We start from the raw sequence: 21,672 nt of genomic DNA, 5'->3' as shown, positions 1-21,672 counted from the left end.
TCCTTAGATGTGACCGCAAAACCAAAAAAGGTGGAGGCATAGCCATTCTCTATAAATCTAATCTCCAGGTTTCCCTCTTTAATGAACTGCCATCATTAGATGCCAAATCTGAAATGTTGTCTACCAAACTCCAAATAAACAACTCCAAATCTATCTACCTAATTTGTATGTATCTACCCCCTGGTAAAAATACTACTATTCTCGAAAACTTACTTAATTACCTCTCTACCCAACTACCACAGGAGACCATTGTACTGGGTGACTTCAGCATAGACTGGCTTACCTGCAATTCCCTGAACCCTACTAACCACTTAAATCTCTTTGGATTCACTCAACTTATAACCACTCCTACTAGAATCCACAAACCTAACAGGAAAGAATCTACTCTTGACTGGATCCTTATTAATAACCACCCTAGCAATTATACTCCAGGAACCCTTCCCGACAATATTAGTGACCATATGCTCACTTACATAATCAGACAAAAACCTCATATCCCAACTACTCATAATCTCAAAACTTCCCGCTCAAAAAAATTCTTTAACCCAGATAGTTTCCTTAACAAATTGCAAGCATGTGACTGGTCTCCACTGACCCATCTTGAACTTGATGAGGCTGTGACCTACTTCAACACTAACTTTCTTCAAATACTAGACTACCACGCACCTTACCACTCCACTAGAATAAAAAATAAATCTGCCCCATGGCTTACTAAACAAACTAAGCAAAAAATGCTCCTTAGAAACAAAATATGGGCTAAATGGAGGGCTACCAAATGCCCATCTGATCACCTCCTCTTTAAACAATTAAGAAATGCCACCAAGAAGGACACTCTTAGAGACAAAACAGACTTCTACCTTCACCTCCAACAATCCTCTCAACAAACTCCACAAAAATTTTGGTCAGGGTTAAACAAACTTCTTCATCCAGGTCACTCTACTACTCCTGCCCCATTAGGTTTCAACCATAATAATTCCAACCTGATCCCTGATGCCTTTAATAACTACTTTACAGAAGCCATTCAATCCCTAGCCAATTCTCTTCCTCCACCTACTGCCTTCCCACCTAATACCTCCAAGACTTCACCTCCTACCTTTCATATACACCCTGTTCCTACATCTCTTATCTACAAGCTACTTAAAAAAAACTGAAACCTTGCACCCCTTCCGCCGACCATCTCCCATCTGAATACCTACAAATTGCTGCAAAAGCTATAGACTACCCCATATCTATCCTTATTAACAGAACTATCTCTGAAGGCAAAATCCCTACCATATGGAAAGTATCCCACATCATCCCTCTACATAAAGGTGGATCTTCTATAGAGATTTCTAACTATAGACCTATTGCCTTACTCTCCCCATTAGCCAAGATAATGGAAAAATGTATTCACAAACAACTACTCAAACACTTATTACACAATAATCTACTAGCCAACTGCCAACATGGCTTTAGACCATTCCACAGCACAACAACTGCCCTTCTATCCTTCACTGACTCTATAAATAAAAATCGTAACATTAACTCCTTTTCCTCTGCGCTATTTATAGACCTGTCAAAAGCTCTTGATATGGTTAACCATAACTTACTTCTACATAAACTGAAGTATCATTCTCTTGATCCACTAGCATTACAATGGTTTAGGTGTTATCTTCAAAACAGACAGCAAGCAGTACTTTGGGACAACAAACTGTCTTCATTACTTCCAGTAAATATTGGAGTCCCACAAGGCTCTATCTTAGGTCCCCTTCTTTTTTCCTTATTTATTAACGACCTCCATATGAACATACCTCAAGCCACCTGCATCCAATATGCAGATGACTCAACCTTAATCTGTACTGCCAAGAACATAGCCTCCCTCCAGTCCCTAACCCAAACTGTTTTCCAAAATGTAGAAAACTGGTTTATGCAACATTGCCTCCTGCTTAATCCCAAAAAACAAAACTACTGCTTTTTACTCCATCTCATAAATCATCCACTCCATTCTTCTCTATTACCTCTAACAATGCTACAAACATAACCCCTGATACTACCACCTGCCTACTAGGTGTTACAATTGATAACCGTCTTAACTATGATGACCATATTAACTCCACCATAATGACTGTTAACAAAAAACTTGGAACCCTCTATAGAATTAAACCCTTCCTTACCCCCACAGCCAGGAAAACTATTGCCCAAACCCACCTCATTTCTACCCTTTTCTGTGCCTCAGCTATTTATACAAACCTATCTAAAAATAATATCTCAAAACTTTCTACCTGTTATAATAGCATAGCTAGATTTATCACAAGCTCTCCGTTTCAAACTCACCATTGCCTTAACCTTAAACAACTAGGATGGCTAGAATTGCAGAACCATATACTCTGTCAACAGTTACTTATCACTCAAAAGATCCTACACCACCCCAATAACACCCCTATCCTCACTAATCTGATTTCACCATATAAAAACCTAGCTACACTACGTTCTGCTAATAAACTCCTGGTCTCATCAGTTAAATCTAACAACAAAGCTGGTGACTCACTTTTCTCAAACACTATAGGTAAAAACTGGAATCAGCTCCCTCCTGAACTTTCTACTCTAGCCTCTACTTCTCTATTCAAAAAGCATATTAAAGAACATCTTAAAACTCAGTGGCTTTGTCCTTGTGCTAACCCAGACTGAAACTTTTCCCCTCCTGCTCATACCCCTTCCCCTCTCCCCTAACCTATACCTCCAAATCTACTGATTTATCTTTTTTTTTCTCATAGTAATAGGATAAATGTAACAACCTGACTCTGTTTGCCCATACCCAGCTTGCGCTTAGTGTGCTTGTTATTTTTTACTTAGTTTAATCTTTTAACATAATGTCTTTAGTCAATTGTACCTCTGTACTGTTATTATACATGTCTTTGTTATATATTGTTAACTTTGTTAGTGTTCATGCTTGGAGCTTTTCTCCTCGAGCCTCTACTGAAAATGGACATTTATCCAGTTAGACTAGCCCGGTCAACAAATGTAAAATAAAATAAATAGTTGTTAAAGGTAGTTTAGATCTGTAATTGTTAAATACATTAACTAATGGTTTGTGATCTGTAAATTGAACTAGAAAATGATCACATGTCCACATCATGTCTCGTTCCTCTTAATCTTTGAAAACCATCTTTTTTAAAACTTTCAGACATTTGCTAACACAAGCAACGTGGTTAAAATTGTCTTAATTCATTTCTATTGCATAGCAAATGCATTTGCAGAAAATGTTTGCATCACAATCAATACATATATATTTCAGAGTGTTAAAATGACAAAGGGAGACATCCCTTATATGGATAACTGCAGCCTAACATAACTTAAAGATTCAAATTCCATTGGACTAGACAATACACCTATACACCTGGTGTTTTTAAAATAAGTTTAACAAAAACTTCAGAATATTCCATACATACTTTGCAGTCCTCATGCATGGTGTACTTAAACTTACAACAGTGCTTGGGTCATTTCCACTTTTATTATCCCTCAGTATTTACTAATACACAGAGCTTCAGTCCAATCCTGGTGTTTACTATATTATCAGTCACATTTCACTGCAATTTCCAATTTGCTACATATTTTATTTTCTTAACACTTTCTATGTTTATTCCCATTTTGATTTTAAAACCCATTAAATAATCACTTAACTCATTATTCAGCCCATGAACAAAATACATACGTGAAGACCTCCTCATTATTGTCATTCATTTTCAGTTTCCAGAATATTCTATTACCATTTACAATAATCAGTAATTTACAAATTTACCATCTTGTACTATAATATTACATATATATATAATCCTTACACTGTCTATATACATGTGTATTATGGATTATCGTACAACAGGCATCTTCAAATTGCCGATGCCGAATCACAAAATCATATGACATGCAAGGTAATTGGGCCATGTGGCCATTTATGTTTTGTAGTACCCTTCATCAGTGATGAAGGTTATGTAAGTAACTAGCCAAAACCGGTCTGTTTGCTCTTTTATAAACTACTATTATGTCTTTAATTTAAATACAAGAAAGTTGCTGCCGCAGTCTGCTGGTCTGTTTTTTTGGATGTGCTTATGGTATTTTGTGACCTTGCAGATGCCATACCTGCAGGGAATACATTTGGACTGTATTTGATTTGTGGAAATATAAGATATCTTGGATTGCTATATCCCTAATGGTACAAAAAGCAAGGCGCAGATTGATTCTAATGAGTCTAAAGGACATTGCATACAGGTAAAGAGACCCCAGCCTTTCCTGGTAGCTCACTTCCTTAAAGCCTGTGATTTTTTTTGTTAGGAACCTCTAGGATCTCTCCAACGGCCTAATATGTCTAGTAAGATACATAAGGGGCAATGTATTCTGTCATGGGCCAAATCAGTGCAGAGCATAGAGGGACAGTATCTATCCGCTTGTGTCGTGCCCCCCTGCATCTTTAAATCTTCTCCTTATTGAATATGGATCTGACTATCATTCCAGGTAGCAATCCTTACTGGTTTTCCTGAATTAAGTCTTGCTCAGGTAGCTTTTCATGTATTACAGCCACCATTTCATTTTTATGTCCCTCATGCTCCTTTTTCTGCTTTCCTTAACTCATCTACCTATTTTTGCCCCTCTTCTATCGTGGGGGTGGGGTGTGACCCTTTACTCTTCCATTTCCTTGTTATTACCTTTTTTGCTACAAATATGATTACCCAAGTTAGTTCACCTCTGCCTGAGTTATTCCCATTATCCCCATCTTCAGCCCCTAAGAAATGCTTCTTATTGTCACTGTTTTGTTATTGTTGACAATACTTTGCACCATTTCTTTCTAAAAGTCCTCTTTAAACCTTTTCAACTTCACACAGTCTCAGAAGGTATGGTTCCAGTAACTTTTATTCCAATTTCACACTTCCAGCACCCTTCATCATTTGCCAGGAATATTTTTGCTAAAATAGCAGGATACAAAAATATTTATAGAGGCATTTCCAATGCAAATATTCTAAATTTGATAGCTCCAATAACTGTACCAGAAACTGTATAAGTCTTCATCCACTGTCCCATCATCCCACTCCAAAAAACTTTTAATCTTTGCAATGTCCTTACTCTTTTGGCTATGTCCCTTTTCTAACAACTCTCTCTTGTCTGCATCAATTACTTTATTAAGGGTGAGGGCCTCTCTTGTTTCATCTTAAAAAATCTGTGTCTCTCTCAGCTGTGTTGCAGGGCTTGATATGTCAGTTATGCACGTGCAGGATAAGTCTATTTCTCCCTTTACTTCCTCCCAAATTAGTATTCATTGTCCCACAATTATCTGATTCCACAGTATCATGTGTGCTGCTAAGGTCCTCCATCTCCCGGTTTGTGCCCTTCCACATGCAACTGTAAGTCTTCTCCCTGTTGGCAATAGATCCTGCTCCATTTACATATTGTTCTCCTTTCAAATAACTTCCTAACTCCCAAGTGACTATTTCCAAAATTGGTGTTTCAATTCTTGGTGCCGCCATACCCCATATTGAATCAAAACAGTCCTTATTACCCAGCTAACCATATTCTGCTTTTAATATGTCTTTCTATTTTGATTCATAAGTCTCCAGGTGACACTACAACTAAATGGACACATGCATATCCATATAATACAGAATATCTAGAAATCCTAGTCCTGATTTTGGTTTCAGGAGCAACAACCTCTCCCAGATTATTCTTGTGTTATCTCCTCCACCCCCATATTAGGTTTCCATTCCCATACAGTCTTTTATCTTCCTTAAATGCCTAGGATCTGATCTAGTCCAAAGCAACTCTCCCACATACAACACGTATGCATCTCTTGTACTCTTTAGTCTAGATCAAAACCTACATGGATCCATCAGTGGGGTAGTAATTAATTTGAATAAGTGGATGTTCATACCTCATTCAAAGTTTTTTCATAAGCGCACTTTGTCAACTCTTCTTCAGTAAGCATTAGAAAGACCCCCCCCCCCTGGCATTTTAATGCATTCTGTCATGATATATAAGGGCATGATTTCTATAACCATTAAGATCTATTAAATATATCTTTATTGCTCTGGACCTCCCCAGAGAACCGAAACTTTGCCCTAATCCTAATCCTACCCTTTCCTTAGAAAAACCCTTTCCATAACACTAAGGCTATTCAGATAAGCCACATCCTATGATACTGGTATGATTATTTTTTTTCTTCATTTTAGTGTATTTTTAGTTTAAACTGATCACAGAACTTGAGTGTGTGCCTATTGTTTGCTACTAATTGAATGTGGGTTTAGATATTTTTATCTGTATTGGGAGTCTCTGTGTTTTGATGTGTATACTTATGAACTATATGTATTGTGAGTGTCTATAGGTTAATTTGTCAGCATTGTTAAATATATATATATATATATATATATATATATATATATATATATATATATATATATATATTTGTTGTGTCTTTTCGGCTTTTCCCGGTTAGGGGTCGCCACAGCGGAACTCTGGTCCGCTAATGATTGGCAGTAAATTTTTACGTGCCGAGTTGCCAGCCCTGACGCACAACCTTCAATGAAGGTACGCCAATTCATGCATGTCTCCACACAGAAGACGCTCTAGCTGAGAATCGAACAAGACAACGTCTTACTGTTAGGCGACAACGCTACAGCAGCACCACCACTGCAGCTATATATATATATATATATATATATATATATATATATATATATATATATATATATATATACATACATAATATAGTGTAGCCAGTTATCCATATTTTTGACAAGTATTAGGAAACAGGATAACCTAGATAAAATCCACACTGACATGGGGAGAGCATACAAATCTCTACTCTAATTGTGACTGAAGATTGGTAAAGAACTATGGATCCATGAGTTAGAGAATTCACCACTAGGAAGCTATGCTACACCCCAAAACATGGTATTGCAAAAGTCATAAATATACATTAAAGCAGCCCATATATTTTAAAACACTTTGCTTGGTGCAGTCAAGATGAATTGTTATGCATCTTCTAAAAATTGATTTCCTTATCATGTTAAGGCAATCACCTCTTGTTAGGTTTGTTAGTCTGAATATTTGAACTCTAGAAACTTTTTCCGTAATCTTACCTTTAATCATTTTTTTCATGTCTACATCATTAGTTCAAAATGGGATCTGCTTTAAAATGAGCGAACAATCAGAAAGTTGACATTTAGTGATATAATCTTGTGTTATACAACATGTTCTCATTACTGCGTGTTGTTGACTGCAATATCCATAAACAAAGAATAATTGCTTAATTACAAGGGAAGGGAAGGCTAGGCACTATGACTAAATATAGGACTGTGCATTTAAGTCCGAAACATGCTAGGAAGCTAATTATTCACTCTTATGCATCAGTAATTTGCATTAGTTTATAACAATAGTTAATTAGAGTTAGTTAACAAATAATATTCCTCCCATTATTTTACATATGTAAGCCAAGTCAGAGTACCTCAAGGAGCATATTAAAAAGCTTCATTTTTAGGTCGTTATGGAGATTGTAATAGGAACTTGTCAACATTCTTACACATTAATTATAGCAAATGTATATTTATGTAATTTGCTGAAATTATAATTTTAAAAATATTGTTCTCAGTTACATTAATCAATCAGATAATCAGATGCTTGGCATTTTGAATGCCATATAGCACCAACTACTACAAAAAGGAAATTGTTATTAATTAATTGATAACTGAAAATGGCTCATTAATAAGCAAAGAGAACTGATAGATTATAAAGTATATATTAAAAGCAATAGTTTTGAAAATTTTTCATATTCAGTATATAGAACACAATTTCAAAACTGGATGGAGATGATATATACTGAATCCAGGAATCCCTGAGGGAATTTATTAAAGCAGGCTAGATTTAAGAATATGTTGCTCCCAAAGCCACTCAGTTATCAAAATGTAAATACTGAGTATAGAGCCTTGAGTAAGATCCAGAGATCACTAGTTTGATTAGGAGCATGGAACTGGAAGAGCTGAGCCAGCTGTAGAGGGAAGAAGCAGCAACTCTTGGCTGTTCAATTAGGAGTGAGAGTGGGGATTCTGCTAGTAAGCTAGTGCTCCCTAGTGATTAGAGTAGAGCTGTAATTGTATAGCAGGAAGTTGTTGATTAGCAGCATGCCAGGCTGCAGGAGCTAACTGATGCTCTGCATGTCGGTTCTGCATGACATCAAGCAGCTCGGTCCACTTGGGGATAACAATGTCCCTGGTGTACTGAGACAGTATATGTGATGCGGCAGGTTTGCTGTGCTCCATGCTTCCCCTTCACAACCTGCCAATGGCCATGACTTCCCAGCCCTGAGGATAGTACCAAGGAAACTTAAGTTAGGAGCTATTGGAGAAACATCAAGCACTGATGGTGAGCTGAAAATGTATGCAAACAGGAACATACTTATGTAGATGGATGAATGAAATAAATCATGAACAAATGAATGATTTAATTAATTAACTAATTGAAATAGTTTGAAGTTTAACTTATCAGTAGTTTTAGAAGAACACGTTTTATGCCTTAATATTACTGTTACACATGTGCTGTTCTTGATATTTGATTTAAAGAAATTAACTGCTGTTGCTCCACTATTTTCTGTTTTGTTCTTCTGGGCCTGACAGTCCCAAACATAATGAGAGAGATTTACCTAAATTATGTAATTTCTTTTTAGACAATGCGAGAAGTATTTATAAAAATGGAAAAACTAGATTTACTAGCAGAAAACAACATGGAACATTTGAAGACAATTTGTAGAAACATACGATCTGATCTTATACGGAAAATTGAAGCATACGAGAGACACCAAGGTATATTTTTTTGCTGCATATTTCTTTCTCTTCAAATTTTGTAACAAGTCTCTATACTGATGCTAAAAGTATGGATCCGTGACAGCATGTTTGAGAGGCTAGTGGCTACTGCCCAAATTTAGCAGATGTGGTCCATAAGGGACCACAGACTGGTAACTAAAACCTAATGCTTAGCTCTGCTACTTTTTAGTAACTTTGTCACACTCCTTCAATGGCCTCACTACCGCTAGCAGATGTAGAAACTTACAATAGGCTTATTTTATTTTCTCTCATTTGCTAGCAGGACTTTTGACTGAACTGTATGTACGTCAGTGCTATAGTTTGCTACTTGCTACCACACCATTTTTTATAAGGGAAAACATATCCTCTGATTGTACAGTTAATTTAGGCAGTGCTTTATTTATTTTCACTCAGCACAGACTCCTTGAAATTATTTATTTATTTAATTATCCGTTAACTCGGTAAGCTGGTAGATCCTTGTAGTAATAATGATACACTACATAAAACATAAAGCCAGAAGGACTGTTGGCTCTGTAAGCCAGCTGGGTCTTACACCCTCAGGAAGTGCCCATTTAGTGTCACCCAGTATTCCCCATCATGATTTAAACAGATTGTCTCCCATCTAGACCAACTTATTAGGGTCTCCTTGTTGTTATCTGCTAGCTCTGTCTGTGTTGTGGGGCATCAACCATGCTAATAAAGTGCACATGTGCTTCTTTCTTTCTTTTTTTTTTTTTTGGCTGAATGAATAATTTCACCATTTTGTAGATGATGACCAGTTTCTTTCACTCAGCACTAAAATGCTGGAAGGGGTTCTGCTTAACTTTTCCTGTTAATCACTGTATGGTCTAAAAATGTAAGAATATGCACACTACTATACCACTACGTACAGACTGTGCCACTGCCTAGCCTAACCAGCCAGTCACAGGCTACTTGAAACACTAATCATGGTGGGGTGTGCTTCCATTTTCTTGTTTTACTGCCACATACTCCTTTCAGTATGATGAGTGTTGACTGCACAATTACATAGTGCTCTTCCTCTCATGATAACAAATCATGTATGTCTGCCCTTGGATAACTCATAAACAGGCCTGAATCCATGCATTATGGGGTTCATAAGTTGTTACAAAGGCCCTTGCAAGCCTAGCCTCGCACCCCAAACCATTTGAGAACCGAGTATCATGGGTATCTATACAGGGAGGGGGGCATATTATTATGGAGGCAACTAAAGATTTGTGTGTGGGGGTGTTAGTTACAATAATACTTTTGTTATTAATGGCCTGTGTTCATAAGAGACATGGGGTACAGACCTGGGGCAAATTTATTATTTCCCATTCAGTTGTCAAGGTTTTATTTGAGTGGGGTCAGGGATGAACTCTATTTTAAATGGACGGGAAGCCTATTCCTAGTGTGGAGGTCCTTTGTGACACATATCTGTCTATCAAGCATATTCTGTTTATGTCACAAGTGAAGTTCAGATCCCCGGATCAAGTGTTTCTGGTGCTGTTTGTTTTGCACATGTGTAACAGAACCATCAGGACTGGGTCTGAAGCCCTATAAGTCAGGCAAAGATCCCTTCTCATTAGCCTGTAGAAGTCTAAGTACAGTGACGGAGCCTTTAGGTGATTATTGCAGGATATTCATGCCCTGAATTTTCTTGGTGAGAAATCTTTGTGGTGTTCCAACTGTTGCAAATGTCTACTTAGATACATGCTAAAGGGGGCATTGTATTCAATGATAAATCTTTTAAGAGCTGAGTAGAGTGGTACTATAACTTCTTTGGACCTGGACTCTTACCTGTAAGTTGGGTAACATGGAGTGATATTCTTGCTATCTTAGCTACATGTATGTCAAAGGGAAGATTGTTGTCTACATATGTTCCCAGATCCTTACTGGGTCAACTCTTAGGGCTGTTTTATTGATGGAGTAATTAACTTGGATTGACAGGTTCCCAAAGAGCATTGTAATGCATTTTGGCATTGAGTTTTAGGCCATGGCTTTGGCACCACTCATTTGTCTGTGTTAAACCCTCTTGCAAGATATTGGTGTCTTGTGAGGAATCTATAATAATTCCCAGTTTACAGTCATCTGCAAACTTGATTATCCATAGGCCTTGAAACTTAGTATTGACTTATGAGAAGTAGATCCCAAACAGAACCAAGCCCAGTGTGGAGCCTTGGGGTACTCTGCTGGTGACCGGTCTGTCGGTGGAGGTGCTGTCACCAATCCTGACTACTTGAGTTCTGTCAGTGAGCCAGATGGCAATCCAATTAGTTATGTAAGGATTTATGCCTAGCTCTGAGAGCTTGTCAACAGTGCCTGAATGGGGGTATTGTATCAAATGCCTTGGCTAGGTCAAGATATGCAGTATGCAGTGTTTTACCCCATTGTCTTGGTGACCTTCTCAAAGAAGTCTACCAGGTTTAGTAGGCATGAACTTCCCTTAAAGTCAAATTGGGATGGGTGCAGTGTCTGTAGGTTGCCAACACCTTGTTTATCATTTCCATGATAATTTGTTCCATGGCTTTGCATATTAGGCTTATTAGATTGATGGGTCTGTTGTTCCCTCTGTCAATTGATGGTCCACCCTTGTGGGAAGATGACTGTTGTGGTTCTCCATTCACTTGGAATGTAGCCTTTTTCAAGGCTGTAATTGGAGTGCCATAAATGATCCTGATAGGTCATGTTTTAGACTGTTCTGGAGGCAACTGGGGATATTATTGGACCCATGGAGGCAGTGTTCTTGGCATTCTCAAGTGCTGTCAGCACCTGGTCCCTGCAAAAAAATGGAAGTAGTATGTTGAAGGGGATTTCACCTGGTGGAGTTGGGCAGGAGAGAAGGGTGAAGTTTGTGATGAATTTATCAATCAGTATATTTGCCATGTCACTCTAATCGGTGAAGGAGGTACTGTTCCCCACCAGTTCAGCACACTAATGTGTGTTAACTTTAAGGTTCTGAACATAGCTGAAGAAGGCCTTGTGATTGTTCTTACCTTGCAAGGCTATCCTGACTTCATAGTTGACCTTGTTGGACTTAATTAGACCTCTTAGTTTCTGATTTAGTTATATAAAATAGCACTTCTATTTAATAAAAAAAGAAAACTCATGGCCAAAATCAAGAAGACAATCTCCCTTATATACCCTGGCTAGGTGACCATTCAAACATTAGGGTTTGTTTTGGGTTTACTTCTTGTTGTACAGCAGCCTCCATGCAGCCATTCACATTTTTGTACAGGGACTTTGTGAATAATTTTGCATAGGTAACTGTGGTCTCATGGTTAGGGGCAGTCTTCAGTTTTCACAAACTATCACTTAGATTCACCCTGGGGATCACGTCAGTCGTCCTGCTAGACAGGGGTCCAGGGAAGTAAATACTATGGGAAGAAATAGCCAGGGAATTTTTATGGCTAGGCTTGTGTAGGCCCTAGGGCCGACAGCCTAGTACCAACCTATGAACCTATGAAGAATAGTTTCTAACTGTTACTGGTTTAGCTAGTTTTCTAGGCTAATTTTTACTTCCAAGGAGGCAGCTTTGTGATCCAACCTTAGTAGTGAGGGCATATTGGAGTGGTGTGTGTGTGTGTGTGTGTGTGTGTGTGTGTGTGTGTGTGTGTGTGTGTGTGTCTGCGTGTGTGCGTGTGTGTGTGCATGTGTGCGTGCGTGTGTGTGCGTGTGTGTGTGTGATGATACCACTTAAAACCGGGGAAGTAACTAAGGAGCCTCAAACCTTACCACTATCTCTGCTAAGGGAGCGTCACTTAAAACAGGGATTGAAATACACAATTTCCCTTTGCAATCCCAGGCCAATAAAAGTTTTGCATAATGCGTCTCTTAGTAAGCTTTATTTCCATATGGCCTGCAAAGGAATGCCATTGGTTATGGCTAGAAGTGCCAGATGGTAGGATCTGGGCACTATCAACTGCGGTATTATCTTACCCTCTAGCCCTCCCTCAGGGGTCCACTCACTGTACATTAATACTTTGCTGCAGTATACAGACTCCCCTCTTCCCTGAGCATCAGGTGCCTCCTTAGCTAACTGTCTCAAGCCTCATAATGTAGGGTCCATAAGTTGAGCCTGTCTCAACTCTACTTTTGTGACCCTGCTTAGCTCTCCTTCCACAGGAAGCACAGTATCCTCTGTCAGTGGTGCCTCACTGTCAGCCTGGATACCACCACTCACCTCTCTCCTTCCAGTCACTATCCAAGGGAACAGCAATACCTAACAGGAGTACCTAACAGCAGCTGTGGTTCACCTTCAGACTCACTACTACAAGGTAGCTCCCATCCCGAAGTAACCACATCACCAACCCCACCTTCAGGTATAGGATCTGTCTGGGTCTCCCCCAGGTTACCAGACCTATGTGTCTGTCTTCACGCTTGACTGTGTGTCACTGCATGCCCACAAGGTACTACACTATCAAAATCATTCCTTATAAAGACATTTGAGGGGATATCCTCAAACATGTCTACCTGCATGTTCCCTTTTCCACCCTCCCAGTCAAGATGAACCCTGTCCAAAGGTATTTGGAACGGGGTCCCACCTAAAGAGCTGACTGGTGTGGACAGTCCAAGGAAGTACTGCTCCAAATTAACTATTGCAGGCCTCACTATTGTTATACCAGAAGATGTGGCTCTATTAGCAGTGGTCTGTCTTCCATCCACTAAGATAGGATACAAATTTTGGTGATAATTTGGCAGCTTTGTTGTTTCCAGACAACTTATCACTGGCGTTCTGTCATTCCCACTTCCTGGCTCCCTCCCCTTTTGTTTTTCACCTTACTTCAATGGACATTTGTATGCTACATGGTACCTCTGATTACATTTGAAAAATCTAATCCCGGATACTGACTGCGTGAGTGAACTCGTGGCTTCCCCTGTTACTGGTGAATTCTGTTGGAGTGGTTTAGGCTGCCCCCCATGGGTTTCCTTATGTCCATGTGCAGCACTGGGTATCCTTTTCTTATGCAGTGGTGCCCTACTTGCCATGCAGAGATCCTCTTTTTTTCCCCAACTCATTTGCAGAGTTACACTCTCAGTCTGCCAACCAGATACTCATGTCCTTAGGCAAAATGATGAGAGCTTGTTCCTTCACCAAAGGTCTGCTAGTCTTTCAAAAGTGGTGACCTTACACTCACCCACCCATCTGTGAAATTAAGTACTTAAATCAGCAATGTAATCACGTACACTTTCATTTGCCTTGCATCTATGTTCACAAAACTTTCTTCTATATATTTCAGGAGTTAATTTAAAGCAATCAATTAAACATTGTTTTACATGATCAAAATTCAAACAATCAATATCAGACAATTTAGCAATTGCATTAACAGCCCTACCATGGAGTAAGGGGGTCAGGGACAGTACCCAGAGCCCTTAGTTAACATTATATTGTTTACATACTCTCTGAAATATATAAAAACTACCAAAGTAACCCCCCTCCCTGTACTGAAGAAATAGTTTACTAACCTTTCTGGGTTCTGGGGTTTGGTCATTCCCTTCCCCATTACCTCCATGACCCTGTCAGAGGGGCTAGAAGCTCCTTTTAGTGCTGTCTCTGCCTCTCATTTTCTTCAGCTCCCATCTCCAAATGTTCCTCTTCATGCTGACATTGCTTCACCCTCTCCTCAGCCTCCAAACATTGCAGCTCATACTGATGCTGTTTCTCTTCCCCCCCCCCCTCTTTCCTTGGCCTCCAGGTCAAGTCTTTTTAACTCCAGATGGATTTTTAAGTCCACTGAGGGAAGAGGTTCTCTGTCGTGTCTCTGAAGGCTGCTTAACCCCATTGCCAACCTGGATATCCTTTGAGCTACTGGTCTGCTCTGCGGCTGTAACTAAGGCTGAGATCATTGTTTCCATAGTCAGGTTGGCATCCACCAGTCCTTTGGCTTTACACATCTTAGCCAACTTGTTCCTTGTCAGCTTGTTATAATCCTCTGCTGACATCTTTGACTGCTGCCCCTGGCTAAATTGACTAAAAATAATTAGAACTGTTGTGAAATGAAACTCTGTACTTTTATCTTGTAGCTTTCGAGAGTGCACACTTCAGTGACAACTACCCACAGGCTACGAAAGCTCAACTAAAATCCCACTGCTGCCACCAAATAATGTGATGACAGTACTTACACCCAGGGGCAGTAACTAAGGAGCCTCAATCTTCAGCACGGTCTCCAGTAAGTGAGCATCACTGAAAACAGGGATAGACATACACAATTTCTCCTAAATGCACACCTTGAAAAGGCTCCAAACCTGGAAATGAACTATATTCTTCACTCCAGGTCCCCAAATGAGTCTTCATACTAACCACTGCAGACCACTGTGTCCTAGTTCTAGGTATTTGATACACTCACTCTTAAATATTTGATATTCACACTTACAAACACTCTTGGGAAAGACTGGCACAGATTTACCTGCAATGTCCTCTTTCCCAAATTACAAGGTAACGGCTGCCACCAGTCAAATACTACCTTTCAAAAGGGGTGTTCAATTACATTGGGTAAAATAAATACTGATATAAATGGTAGCATGCAATCTAAGCAGTAAGGCTTTTTGGAGTGGCCCTAGCATTATCACAATATGCATAAACACTCTAATGTTACAAAAAGTACTTTCTAAATAACCAGCCACAATAAAAGGTAATAAAATATTTAATGATAAATTTAAATGATTTAAAACATGTATGCACTGAATAACTGTTTCTTATAAACCAGAGTTTCACACACAGGAATTATGAAAATAACATTGTAGGATGGATTTCACATTGATTGTAGAAAAAAACTTAATAATCTAACTATAATTCCCTAAATATCTAAAGATTAACTGTTGCTGTCTAATCTAATTAATTCATCAAGGCAAGATGAAGAATTTATGCCCACTCTTCAGGCTGTTTTCTGGTCCTCGGTGACTGTAATAACAACTCCCATTATTATTGCTGAACAGCTCTGGAAAACAAACTGAGTGATAACTACTGATCTGGAAAACAACAGCTGGGCAAGACATCAACTACTGAACTTTAACTGACTCAGAACACTCTTTTATAGCAGACCTTTTTAAAAGTCACAGAAAGCTGTTCTGAGAATTCTACTCTCTAATATCAGACTTTAAAAAGTAATCTAAACAGCTGCAGTGAAGTTTTGATCCCTTTCAGGGCTGATACAAGATGACATCACATCTAGTTCAGCTGATTGGCATAAACTACATTCAGAATTCTGTTTTAAAAAAACATGTACATTCAGTCAGCCAGAAGAGCACTGTTTGATTCAAACATATTACATAAATCAAAGTAATAATCATAAAACATAAACTTATCTACAAAATTATAGCTAGTCATGCTGGCATATAAACCACGGGGTAATTTATAATTATTTACAAGTATTTACAAAACTTCAGCAAGTCATACTAGCACAGACAACAAAATCCAATATCTTCAAAGGGGGATGCAACCCTCTCCCGTGTTAGTGAGTGACAGATCCAGAATGTTTGATCCTCTGGTTGGAGTGTACACTATCTGTTGTAGGGTATTTGTGTTATTAAAGTCCAGGAAACATTGAGCTTGTGAGACTGAGGCAGTGTAAGTTTCCCAGTCTATAGAGGGGTTGTTATAGTCACCCATGAATAGGGTGATTAGATGGATGGTGAGTGCCTCTAGTAGGTTTATGTAAGATTTGTGAGACTCTAGGAGCATAGATGGTGAGAGATGTCATTTATGGTGAATTGCTCATAGATAAGCTCCACAGTATCATCCTGTTTAACCAACCTAGAGGTATGTCTGTTGCTAATGTAGATTGAGACACCCCCACCTATAGCCTCATCTATGAAGCGTTGCACTGCTGGAGTACTTTCTATGGTGTTAAACCAAGTATTGGTCATGCCAAAGATTGAGTGGGGGGTTTGAAGTTGTGGAGTTTTTTGTTTAAACTCCTAGCATTGAGCAGTAACACCTTATGGTTGCTTGGAGACTTTTTCACTATGTTGGTAGTTTTGTCTTTTTGGCATTACTTAAAAAAGGCTCTAAGGGGGTGGGTAAAATTTTAGCCAATATCTGAAAGCCTAGGGTGGATAGGTGCAACCCAGCCTTGACAAAGCAACATGGTCTGTTGACCGTGTCCTGCCATGCTGACAAACATTGGATTCCCTCTGGAGTGACACCAGAAACTAAGCCAATTATTAAAATCAATCATTTTGAGTTCATATTGTGGCATCCTCCTTGGAGAAGGAAGAATGTTGTTCAATGCAAGGCTCTTACCTATGTGTGACACATATTCCAAGCCATCCATTATGCTTCTTTTCATGTAGTTCAGTGAGGTACATCTTTGGTCATTTACACCCACGTAGACTATGACAGAATCATATTGGTACTTGGAGTGCAGTGACTTGATCCTGAATCCAGAGAAGCAACTGACCGTTATCTTCTTGTCTAACCTGGTGACTGGAGCATCTGTCTGTCACACAAAGGAGTCCCTAATGACAAGAGTATTAGACAAAGTATATACTTGCCTTATGCACTTTGGTCCTGGGGGACCATTGGGTGCAAGCTTAAGTGAGATGTTTGGTGTTGCTTTTGGTATGTGTTTTAGTGATTGCTGAAGAACATTGTTGTCATTCAGTGGCTTTGGATCTCTTTGAAATTTGGGAAAGTTTCTTTTAAGTGCCTCATCGTAAGACAGTCTCTGTGTGTTTGGTGAGCGGTGTATTTGAGGGATGCAGAATGGATATTCCTGGCAACCTCATTTGTATGCAAGGCGGTTGCCTCCAAGGAAGTTGTGTATTTACATCTATAGCATACATATTATTTTCTTTAGTAATTAACTGTTTGAGAGCATGAGACAATTGCTACATTGTTTTAGGAAGCTCATCTCTGCCAAGCTGGCCACAGAGACATTTGGAAATTGCATATCCATGCCATCTGGTCCTGTAATAGGGTAGGCTATTTAGGATTAAGGACTGGTAAGGGTCTTCTAGGTTAGTTTCTGGGGTTAAAGCAAGATGTGATGCAGTGCTAGGATATGGTTATGCTATTCTACATGCAAGCTAGCTGCTCTAAGCATAATTCTGTGCAATGCCACATCATTTAACAGGTTTCAGACCTAATCCTAACTTTATAGGGACATTTTACTGTCTAGGTGTTTGCTACTATACAGGGAAGTGCTAGCTACTGCTGCTTGATGGGCAGCTCCACGTAAACTTGCCTGATTTATAGCAGAGAAAAAAGGTTAAAACTGTCTCCTATACCCTCTAGCTAATAAACAACCACACTTTGAACTCCCTGGAGTGATTGCAAACACCTTCTGCAACAAGATGGATGATCCTAGAATTTCTTCATGTAAAAGCATAGCAAAAGCAGTTGTCAAGTGCAGATTAAACAACAAACAACTACCAAATAACTAAGTCTCTTGCTAATTCACCCTTCTGCAAGATGATTTGGAGGCAAACAGAAATGGAAAAATCAACAGAGAAATGCCTATTTTTGACACAAAATTAAATAAATGCTTTAAAAATCTCAAAAAAACCCAGTAGGGATAACTGAATCAAGCAATTACAGGTGCAGGAAAATCAATAACATATTCTTATCTTGGCTTGGATGGCTCTGATGCAATTGAAACACTTAAAAAGCATTGCAGAGTTTTCTGTAAGTTGATTGATTGCACAAAGGTTTTAGTTTCATTGCACTTTCCCATCTTCACATTGATTAAACTTCCGTCACTTTGTAAGCTGTCTCACTATTGCATAACTTCCTTATCCATATATTTACTATTAAGTGTTTATACGTCTGACTGTGGAATGGCACATTAGAAAAGCTCAGGTCTGCAACACATGTGACGCAGGGTGATGTAGGAAACTGACTGCCAACAGGATTCCTATGGAAAAGGAGGAATCAGTCACCAGAAGGTATCTCTACGCTCTTAAATACCCTCTGATGAAGGCTGGAGCACTGAAGCATGCAATACTGATAGGGCAAACATCAGTGGATTCCATAATGCATGTGCACATATAATTGTTTCTATGTGTTTAGCGTGACATCAGCATACATCATGTACTGAGAGCTCAGGCAGGTTTGTTATAGTGCAGGGCATATTACAGATAAAAACACTGCTTGCTTTAATGTAATTTATAGTACTTCCTGTCATACTGCTGTTTAAGCTGAGTGTCATATGTCATTCAGCATCGATACTGTCTCTTGCTTTAACAGCGGCAACCTGTTATTTCCGTACCTGACGTATATCACATACTTCTTACTCTGTGCTACAGTTTTAATTAAGCAATTAATACATTATTATCATTGATAACTTATTAATAAAATATGAAAAAGCAGCTATGTAATAAAAAATTATTGATAAAAATATTTGTAAATTATTTCTAACACTAACAATTATCAATGTTTATTTTTTTCGTTCCATGACAAATAAAAACACAAGTAACAAATAAGCTTCATATGATTGTCAACTTTGTTATCTTTTTTGAATTTATTTTATTTTATTTTACATTTGTTGACCGGGTTTGTCTGTCTGAGCTAAGTAGCTCTTTTTCAGCAGAGGCCCGGGGAGAAAAGCTCCACAGTTTTATAATTTGTTATACAGGAATTAGAATAAACAGCATCAGAAGGTTACAATGTATGCATACAATAAAGTACAGTTATATAGAATATAATAGCTGAAAAATCTTTATAATCATAAATGAAATTATTCATATACAAATGTTTTTAATAAAACAGCAAAAATTACATAGTATCTATAGTTATTTCATGAGATATATGAAATCAGAAGAGGAAATGAGAGATAGACAAGTTCAGTGAGACTTCAGAGAGGTTAAGAGCTAAAACGATGTGTAGTTTTGGTGATTACACGATTAGGAGGAAAGAGTGAATCTGACAGATTAAGTAAGGAAACAGGAGTGCAGTGTGTTAGTAGATAGTAAGGTGGGTCAAGGAGGATGAGTGCAGTGGCAGGACCAGTGAGTTTGTAGGTATTCTCTAGTGGCAGTTTTGAAGTGATTTGGGTGTTTGAGGGACCTGATTTCTAATGGTAATTTGTTCCATGATATGGTAGGATTGTAGCTGTAGAGGTTGCAGCCAGTTTTAATCTTAGGTTTATATATTTGTAGCAGGTTTAGGTCAGAGATACATAGAGACCTAGTGGGGTATATATAGAGATATGGGGATATCAACTAGGGCAGAAAGATTGCTGGTATAATATTGAGTGAATTATTTGTAGTTGAGAGAGAAGAAGCTGGTGAGGTAATTCCAACCAGTTTAAGTATCTTAGTGAAAGACAATGATGCAATTTGTAAGTTTGGTGTGCAGCGAATCTGGCAACCTTGTTGTAGGTAGATTCTAGTTAGGTTAGAAGTGTGGAGTTAAGATTGGTAAACATTTGGCAGCTATATAATAGGCTTTGTAGAAGGAATGCATGACAGAGGGTTATTTTTGCTTTGCTTGTTATAAACGTTTTGTTTCGATAAAGAAGGCCACGTTTTTGGTGTGTCTTTTTAATGCAGTTATTTACTTGTAAATCAAACTTAAGTTGGTCATCATTACTCCTAGAAGATTGTACTAGGTTCAACATTAATGGCATTTTTATTGAGGGGACAGTACAGAAAAACTTGATTTAAGGTGGGTGATGTTTTTGGGAAGAAAAAGTAAGAGTTTTGTTTTTTTAGGGTTTAGAATTAGCTGGTTTTCACATAGCCAGTATTTGACTGAGTTAAACGATGCTTGAGTTGCAGAGATAAGGTCAGAGGGAGTATCAGCGATGGTGATGACCATAGAGTCATCTGCATACTGGTGACTGTGGACAGGAGGTGTAGAGTAGATTAGTGAATATATTGAAAAGTAATGGTCCAAGGATAGATCTTTGGGGGACACCCATTTTGACAGGAAGAGGAGGAGAGAGAGCTGAGAGCCATCTCATTGATTGCAGATGGTCAGTGAGATAGTTGGAAAACCAGGTAACAGTAGAAGCAGAGAAGTTAAGGTTAGCCAGTTTGTTCAGTAGAAGAGGTTGAGAGACCATATCAAAGGCTTTTGGCAGCTCGAGGAATAGGCAGGAGACCAGTTTATTATTGTCTCTGGCAAGAGAAATAGTATTAATGATGGATATAAGGGCAGTTGTAGTATTATGTTTAGGGGGAATGCCATGCTGAGTGGGTGTAAGCAAGCTTTCCTGAAGAAGGTATTGCATGATTTGGTTATGTATGCATTTTTCAAGTATTTTTGAGAGTGGTGAGAGGATCGCAATGGGTCTGATGTTTGTGATGTCAGTGGAGTTACCTCCTTTGTGAATGGATATGGTGTAGAATTCTTTACAGATAGAAGGGATCTTTGATTCTGAGATGGAGCGATTTATTAGGATTGATGGAGGGAGAGCAAGAGATTCAGCAGCAATTTGCAGGAAATAGGGAAGCAGATTGTCAGCAGAAGAAGAGCAGGGTTTAAGTTTAGAGAGCAACAATTTTATATAGATAGTGGGTACAGTTGTAAGGGAGAAAGTGTTAGAAGAGTTGAGAGTAGGAGAGGATTTCGAAGAGTTATTAGGGTTGGTAGTAGAGGAGAAGGAATTTATCATCTTAGATATAGATTCAATGAAACCAAAATTGAATATAGCAGCTGTTTCTTCTGCTGAGTTGTTTGGGCAGGGGTTAGGAGGAGAAGGGTTACCAGGATGCAAGATATGATTTATGGAGTTCCAGAATTTTTTGTGGTCTGATCTTTGGGCAGTTGGGGGGGGGGTTAAAGCAGAAGTCCTTTTTGTTTTTGTAGATGCGTTTTCTAGCCATATTTCTTAATTCTTTATATTTTTGCAATTGGGAAGGGAGCTTAGTTTTTACCCATTTTCCATGTCTTGTCTCTAGTTTTCATTAAGGT

At 38.7% G+C, this 21,672-nt stretch overlaps 1 protein-coding gene across 3 annotated transcripts in view; it reads left to right on the top strand.

Moving 5' to 3' along the window:
* Nucleotides 1-21,672, top strand: part of LOC122807195 (caspase-8-like) — a 215,838-nt gene that overhangs the window by 95,467 nt on the left and 98,699 nt on the right. For all 3 annotated transcript variants that reach the window (XM_044078246.1, XM_044078245.1, XM_044078247.1), the window contains one exon: nucleotides 8,684-8,819. In XM_044078246.1, coding sequence (XP_043934181.1) covers nucleotides 8,684-8,819 — 136 coding nt within the window. The remainder of the gene's footprint in view (nucleotides 1-8,683; nucleotides 8,820-21,672) is intronic.

Source organism: Protopterus annectens, chromosome 7.part0 (assembly GCF_019279795.1).
Source record: "Protopterus annectens isolate FY-2018-M chromosome 7.part0, PAN1.0, whole genome shotgun sequence".
Classification (NCBI taxonomy): domain Eukaryota; kingdom Metazoa; phylum Chordata; order Ceratodontiformes; family Protopteridae; genus Protopterus; species Protopterus annectens.
This window is presented reverse-complemented; position numbering and strand designations above follow the sequence as displayed.